Source organism: Syngnathus acus, chromosome 16 (assembly GCF_901709675.1).
Source record: "Syngnathus acus chromosome 16, fSynAcu1.2, whole genome shotgun sequence".
Taxonomy (NCBI): Eukaryota; Metazoa; Chordata; class Actinopteri; order Syngnathiformes; family Syngnathidae; genus Syngnathus; species Syngnathus acus.
This window is the reverse complement of record NC_051101.1, coordinates 5,190,874-5,198,948: the sequence shown is the minus strand read 5'-3', so window position 1 is coordinate 5,198,948 and position 8,075 is coordinate 5,190,874. Positions and strand designations below refer to the sequence as shown.

At 39.5% G+C, this 8,075-nt stretch overlaps 1 protein-coding gene across 1 annotated transcript; it reads left to right on the top strand.

Annotated features, from left to right (window-relative positions):
• Window positions 1–3,522: 3,522 nt before the first annotated feature.
• LOC119136027 (transmembrane protein 74-like) lies at window positions 3,523–7,435 on the top strand. The gene is made up of 2 exons (XM_037274102.1): window positions 3,523–3,653; window positions 4,168–7,435. Exon 2 carries the CDS (start codon window positions 4,228–4,230, stop codon window positions 5,050–5,052), a length of 825 nt encoding a protein of 274 aa, XP_037129997.1. The 5' UTR covers window positions 3,523–3,653; window positions 4,168–4,227; the 3' UTR covers window positions 5,053–7,435.
• Window positions 7,436–8,075: the final 640 nt, after the last annotated feature.

Sequence of the window (8,075 nt, the reverse complement as noted above, 5' to 3'; positions counted from 1 at the left end):
AGAACCATTTAAGAAGGTTCTCCCTTGAACCCAACTCAAACGGTTTTACCAAGAAGCATCTGTGAAAGGGTCTACAAAGAACCCCCATAAGCGGTTTCAATTCACAATATTCGCAAAATTAGCAAGCATGAGAACATGCAAACACTACACAAGTGGGAGTTTGGAAAGGAATGGGAGGTCTGGTGGATCACCAAGCGCTGCCCTGATTCCTTGCATCTTCTTTGCTTGGCCGTGGCTTGAGGTACCTCAAGCTGTTCCAGCAAAGATTACAAAGTTAATAGGCTGGGGACTGAGGATGAGCAATGTGTGTGGCAGATAAGGAGTAGAAAAGGAAAATAAATTGTCAATTAAAATAACTTCCCAAAAAAAGTAGTTAATTGGCTAAGTCATAAAATGTTAAGAATCAAAAGACGATAAATTACTTGTCAATAAATCAATTACTTTACTGAGGAAAGGTAGTGCATCAATCAATCTGACGGAAGGCTTTCCCTGTTGAGCATGAGTGAACATAGTTCCATCTCATGAAAGCCCAAGAGTTGTCAATTTTTAAAGGGACTGTGCATTTTTTGATTTTTCAATGGCATGATAGAATGCAAAGACCTAATTTTGAAGTGCATGCATTTTGAAGCATGCGCACTACGTTGCAACAGACGGACTTCTCCGGCTAATTTCTACAGCAGAGGTGCAAGCAAAATGTCAACACAAACTACTATTCCCTCATGCTGGATTTACTGTATTAGCCAACATTGCCATCATGTGGTTAAAGTGACAAATTACCATGTGAACAGGGAAAAGTCATCTTGTGTAGAGATTTTAATAGCCACAGTAAATTGAGAGTCGGGGTGACTATACTGATTATACTGGAACTAGAAACCTTTAGTCTCTAAATGACTGAAGGGGTACAAGACTGAATGCCAGCAAGAGGCAGCCATAGGTCCAAAAATTATTTCCATTTCATTAGTAGACATACATTCATTGCAAGTGGAGATAGGAACAACAATGAGTCTACAGAATGAATGGTGAATGACTATCCTATTATTGCACAAGTAGGCCTGGAAATAAAAGAATAAATAAATGCAAAGCAGCCATGCTTTTTCAATGAGGCAGACCATGTTCTGAAGTGCTTGTCCTCACAAGAGCTGTGGGCGTGGTGGAGATGATTTTGGGCGGTAGACGAGGGACAACTTGAACTGGTTGCCAGCCAATCGCAGGGCACATATAGACCAACAATCAATTTGAACAATTTGGCCAAAATATTTCTCTGTGCAAGTAAATAAATCCAATGTGTAGATAAGTACTCGATAAATCCAATGTATAAACAAGATAATCACTTATCTTTCTTACACGGCAAGCACAGCATCTCTTGTAAGCTGGTGTCCATGTCAACAGGAAAAGTGGTGCAATGTTGCAGACGGATATAGCGGTCTCTATAATCATTCATGCAGTCAAATATCCACTTCCTTTTTTCTATTTCTATGCTTTAGAGTTTTGGGTTATATCGTATCAAGGTTTTGTTACAAATTTTTAGATATATTGCAAAGATATAATAGTCTGCAGGTGTTCGAGCCGACTGCCGCTTCTGCTCTCTGTCCTGCACCCTCCAATCATGACTGAATTGGAGTTCGTTGTCTGAATCCTGCACCGACTGACCAGTACAAGATCTGAGGCGGACCACCTCCTCGGAGGAGCCACTATGGAGATTTCTACATTGACCAACTAGTTGCCCGGGGACCCTGTCAAATAACATTGGACCCAATACTGACCCCTGTGGGACACCAATGTCCATGCATCGGGACTTAAACCCATCCATCATTACAAACTATTGGCTTCTCTCCAAATAGCTAATCACCTAATTCAAAACTACCCATCCGTTCCCATATTGTTCGAGTTTAGTAATTATTTTATGATTTACTGTATCAAATGTTTTTAAATCAATAAATGTTCCAATCACAAGTTTTGGTGTTGTATTTGTTACATCTTTCTCATCAATAGGTACATTGAGCTTGTAGTTACTTTGATGGATTCAGTCCCGAGGTATGGGATCTGTCATAGATATTTTTATTGCCAAAGTTGCTCCAATATTTGCAAAATATTTATTGAGCTGACTCAGCACCTCTTCCATTTTAATGTAACCAAACAAACCGTAAACCATTATGACTAAGCAGGCATTGTGGCTGTGGAGCATATAGTCTGACTACCCAAGAAAAGGGAGGCTCCTATTTCCTCTCATTCTCTCTTCCTCATTTGCTTATTCAGTATTTTGAGAAAAATGTCAGCCAAATTTCAATGTAAAATATTCAGCAAGTGAATAGTTAGCATTTATAAGTGGGATGGAAATACTGATTGTTACATGTAAATTGTAACTTTAATTAAAACATACATTTGTTTAGGTGGGTTTTTTTTTACATTCAAATGTACAGCAGAGTAAAGAGCTCTAAGAATGGCGAATACACAGGTTGAATCTCCTAAAGGTTTGTTTGAAGTTGCAGGTCACATGATCCATTAGAACTCGAGATTAAAAACGGCTGGATGACATGGTCACTAATCTTCTAAGAGCATGGGACAACAGATGGTGCATGATGGTCTATGATACACACAATTTGACAATGCTGTTTGCATAACACTATTGGTTGTTTTTATCCAATATGATGACAGTATTATGTAAAAACTCTGTGCAAATGATTATGTCACCACATTTGAGGGTAAACACAATTTTGATAATAAGTAACTCCATTCAATGTTGTGTATCTCTGGAAGTTGAAGCACTTAATGTCAATTTTATTGATCTCTAATTCGAATAATGTATGAGATTTTAATAGGCATATTAATGGTGCCTTATGGTACCTTTCTTGAGAGAGTTCCACTCTTTGGAAACTCATTAGGTATGCTTGTTACATTATACATTTCATACATGAGGTGCGGAGACAAGTTCGTTGACCAGAATGTAGAATGTTAATAGAATAGAATATTAATCAAATTATGTAAGATGGGGCACTATAATCACATAAGAGCTGTAAAAAATAAATAAAAAAATGTCTTGCTTATGATCCAGTCGGCCATCTCTTTGATTTCTACACCTTTGTTGAACCGGTCAACATCTGGTCCAATTCTGTCAACATCAAGGTCTTGACTAACTAACATGATCTTTTTTGGGGTGTATATATTTTCACTCACTTTTCGGCCATAGAAAATATAACTATAACTTACAGACATTATGAAAAGGTCTACAGAACCCCTTTTTATTGATTTGATTTATATTGTTCTAATTCTGCATTCCAAGTTTCTATGTTTCTTTTTTTTTTTTTTAAATCGGAGGAGCGTTCTCATCACATTTTAAACTCAGATTCACATATCCATTATTTTTACATTGATTTTGAATTCAATATATAATTGCGGGTCCGTTTCCTCTGAGTGAATCTGCCTTTTGCTGATCTGGTGCTGATTTGGTCAGCTCCTCTCAGCAAAAGCTCTGCTGAGGGCGGGGCTAAGCAAGCGCTCCAATCAATTCAACCTCTGACGTCACAGCTCCAAGCAGAAAGACGGCGTCTGAGGCGTACTCAACCGTTATGGCTAAATCTGCCTTCCGTTGCGTGGAGTTACTTGCGATGGCGTGTTTCGGCGTGCGGCAGCCAAAGGGATCCTAACGAAGCACGGTTGGTTTATTGGTAGATGTGATTTGGGAATGTATTTTTGTGGAAAACGATTGTGCGCGAATGCTCCATGCAAATGCAGCAGAGCCTCAACCGTATCTTTTCGGAAGCAGGATATGCTTGATGGATGGATTTGGAAATCCAATGAGATGTGTTCTTCAATTTCGATGTGTCCTTTGTAGATAAAGTACAGATTATGATCTGTTTACGTTTACTACTTGCAGTAGATCATTTGAATATAGTTTAATCTAGGTTTAGGATGAACACAGATCCCTTTCCTAATTGGATACAAAGGCATTTGGCTCATGACATCCAACGTAAGCGTCTTTCAAGATGAGGCTACGGATTTCTCTAATCAACTTTAAAGTGGCTTTTACCCAGTTTTGCGACTAAAGTGTGTGCGTTTTCCGCACTTGTCCCCTATAAAACACACACCAATTGCGCAGAAATACACCCCGCGTTAATGTATTCATCACTGTTATTTGATTAAGATGCACCATTTGACTTGTCTCATTAGGGATGCTGTGCAGCATTACAGAAGAGGGAGGAAGAGGGAACCGGCAGGCGGCGAGGGCAAATGGCTTCTCCGGTGTTGTCTTTAACAAGGGATGGTGAGAAGCAACCGCATCCCCCCGCCGTCCTTGAGCGCCTCTCCGCTGTGCTGCACGTCCGCAAGCAAAGTGAATCAACAGGAGGGGGCTCCCTCGGGGACGCCGGCTGTAACCCGGCCCGGAGCTGCCATGACCGGTGTCATTCAGCTGCGAGGCGCTCGGAGGTCAAACTGCGCCCTCTTGGGGAGGAGAAAGTGCGCGTCTGCTGTGACGAGGAATTGGAGACATCGTTCACCTACATAGATGAGAATGTCAACCTGGCGATTGGTAGCCCAGAGACGAGCTGTAAAAGTTCTCATAGAACCGGGCGCAACTGCGAGCCATGCTCAGAGACGCTACCAGAATTTTCTTTCATGTCTGAGGATGAGCTTTCCTTTGGGGAGGCCTCAGGCTCCTCAGTGGACTACTGGTTTATTAGTGCAGTCACGTTTTTGGTGACAGGCATCTCGTTGGTGATCATCTCCTACGCTGTGCCCCGGAATGTGGTCGTGGACAGGGACAGTGTCTCGGCCAGGGAGATGGAGAGAATGGAACTGGAAAGGGCACGCATTGGAGCTCACCTGGACCGGTGCGTCATAGCAGGATTGTGCTTGCTGACTCTGGGAGGGGTTGTGCTTTCCACTCTGCTTATGATCTCCATGTGGAAAGGAGAGATGTACAGGAGGAAAGTCATTGCTTATTCTAAACGTTCCGCCAAACTGTATGGCTCCATTAGCCTGAAAACTAAATCCAGTCCCAGTCACTCCTCTGCACACTTGTCCCTGGAGGATATAGTGGAAAGTCTGAACTAGCAACATACAGTTTTGAGTCAAACGATGAGCTTCATACAAATTGTCATCACTTCTTCACTTGTGCACATCGGATGTGCAAGTATGCACTATTTTAGTTTTCGCTGTCCACTTTCAGAAAAAGGGCATTTCTATTCCTCATATGTCGGGTGTGAGCAGAGCTGAAGAGCCTATGCCAGCTGAATTTGGAGTCCATCCCATGTCTGGCCAATCGCAATGATTTAGTCCAAATTAATGGCATTCATTTACATATTATTTTCATATGTTGCAACTCAATCCGTTTATCATTTTCTAGTTCAGAACCATGCAATTGTCTTCAGAAAGGGCATAAAAAGAGTTATGCTTCACAATAATGTCTACATGACGTGGCAAATCAGCACCTCCAGAACATATTGTCATCCTCCGAGAATAAAGGCTGAAGTCTTTTTTTGAGCTTTTCCAGAAAAGGTAGAAAAACTAAACCAAATTCTGAATTAGATTTATTAATAATTTAATTTCAGGGTTATGGATAATAGATGCCAGCCTGAGTTGTACCTTCTATTTACCTTCTACAGCAATGCAGATGTTCTAACAATTAGACGTTAAATCTGTTATGATGGTGTGTAAACATTAAGTCTTAAACATTGTTGCCATTGTTCACATACTACGTCTGAAGCTAACGGCACACAAAAACTATTTACAAACCACACAGTATTACTTTAAAAGAGGTGCAGCTCTGGTTAATTAAATTTTCAAGCTAAAAATTATACGTCTGATTTACTGTTCATATTTGGCACTATGGTGGAGAGCTAGTTGCAGAGCCACATTTAGTGACGCCCACAGCATATTCCCATTTTCATGCTTGCAATCGAAGAGCTTTTTTATATGTTCTACCAAATATGATATATAAATCTACTATTACTAAATATTGCAATTATTGGGGGATAAAATGACTTGCAAGTAAGGTACTGTAATAGCAATCCTTATTTTCTTTGCCAATCTTTCTTTTATAGTTTGGAACTCTCTGACTCGAACAACTTAGCCTTATGGAGAACATTGAAAATTAATACTTTAAGGGCTACACATGAACTCCTATTATATCCTTATTTCTGACAGTGGACAGAGTTTACTGAGCAGCCGTGTTCCAAATAAACACTCCACAGTAGTTAAATACTGCATTTCCTCCAAAGTGGTTGAGGCCCTTTATTTACTGTATGGCAGCCAGATGTATGTTTATTTGTTCAAATATTGTGAAATCCATGCAAACAAGGTTACAGTTAAGATAATTAGAGCTACTGTTTTACCATATATTTGTATTTATAAGTGGAGAGAAAGGAGGTGTTGGTTATTTCAAGTGGATGGCACAGTCTTATAGAGCAGATGCTTGTATTTTGATGGTGTACGGTCAAAAACTGTACTATAACACTGATCATAAACAACACACACTGAACCCTATCTTACAATATTAGTGGAGCATGCTAACAGCTTTATCAACATACACTTGAATGCCTTTTTGGGTCCACAGGAAATCTGGGAGAGCTTCTATTTACTATTAAGGCTATTTATTTTTAATGTGAAGATTCTGAACCGCAAAGTCATACGCAGACGTATTTCAGGAAGTAGCCAGAGTCCCTAGAGTGGAGGTGAGTCGGGCTTCTAAGAGGTCTACTCACTCTGTGGAATCTTCTGCTCAGTGGTGTGCATGGTAATATCCAGTGACAGTCCCTCTGTGGTGCACTGCAGAGGTAAGCTAGTAAGCCCAGTTTTGTGCATCTGAGCCAAAGCTCCAAGTCGCTTTGACTGAACTCAGCAATTTGACTGCAATGGACAGTCCTGTCATGCACGGTGCACATTCCTCTGTCCTGATCTTGTGAGCTTCACTTTATAATCAAGCTTTTTCTGCTTTCTGGATAATACATCATTGTCTTTAGCCCTTTATCACTGCAAGGCTGGATGATATGACAGCCTAAGTATCATTTGAAGCTGATAAGCATTTTCCCTCAGCAGAATCTGTCTCTGTCTTCTTTTCACTTGTCCACACTAGAATGGCAATATTAATCGACTTAAGGAATGGCTGAGTATATGTAAGCTTACATATACAATTTGGTAAAATAAAAAAGATCAGAATAATTTGTTGAGTGTTGTTGATGGCAGTGATATTCTGTGTAAAAACACAATCATAAGATCATGATTTCAAGTAAAACAAATACTTTGGTTCAGATGAGGAACATGTTACTCACCCACCCTTTCAGATTTAAATAATCATGTAATTTCACTGATTTAATGTCATTTTCAGATGAAGAAATTGTAATTACATGGTACACACATTTTCTCTGTTCCTTGGGATGCTGCTGAAATGGTAGCATTCATGCGTGCCAGCAGAAAATAAAGAATGCCACAAGATGACTATGAGTGTGCATGTGTGAATTAGTATGTGCTCCATAAATCATGTATCCACAATAAAATCCATTCTAATTTGCATTAATTCAATACAAAGACAAACCTCGAGTCATGTGTGCTTAGGATTCCAAGAGTGGCATTCTGCTACAACTGCTTAACTACTGTAGCATAATTTTCTAGATTGTGTAGAACTCATTTCATGACATTCATTCTAAATGACATGGGTCGGCTTCTATTAAGGAGATTCAGCCTGTTAACAGTATGTAAACAACCATAGCCTATATTCCCAATACTATAACAGCAAAAACTCACTGCCTGTGTATGAAATATGATGAGTTTTAGTAACATGAAATTACACAAACAAATTAAGCATTTAATGCTTCATTATACTTTATTACATACTATTTAATTGTATCTATGACGACTGAAATTGGAAAAAGGTTTCATACCAGAAAGCAGTTTCATACCGCAGCAGGCTACAACAACAATAATAAATGCTCTATATAAACTGAAACAAATTTAAATCAAAATTTTTTCCACTTTTCATGTTTTAGCCTTAGTCCCAAATTGATGAAATCAAATTTTCCTCAAAATTCTACACACACCACCCTATACCGAAAGTTTTTTTTCCCCCTAAAATTAAATTT

What these genes read in the sequence shown, in the direction of transcription:
- LOC119136027 (XM_037274102.1), top strand. Translation starts at nt 4,228, where the DNA reads ATGGCTTCTCCGGTGTTGTCTTTAACAAGGGATGGTGAGAAGCAACCG.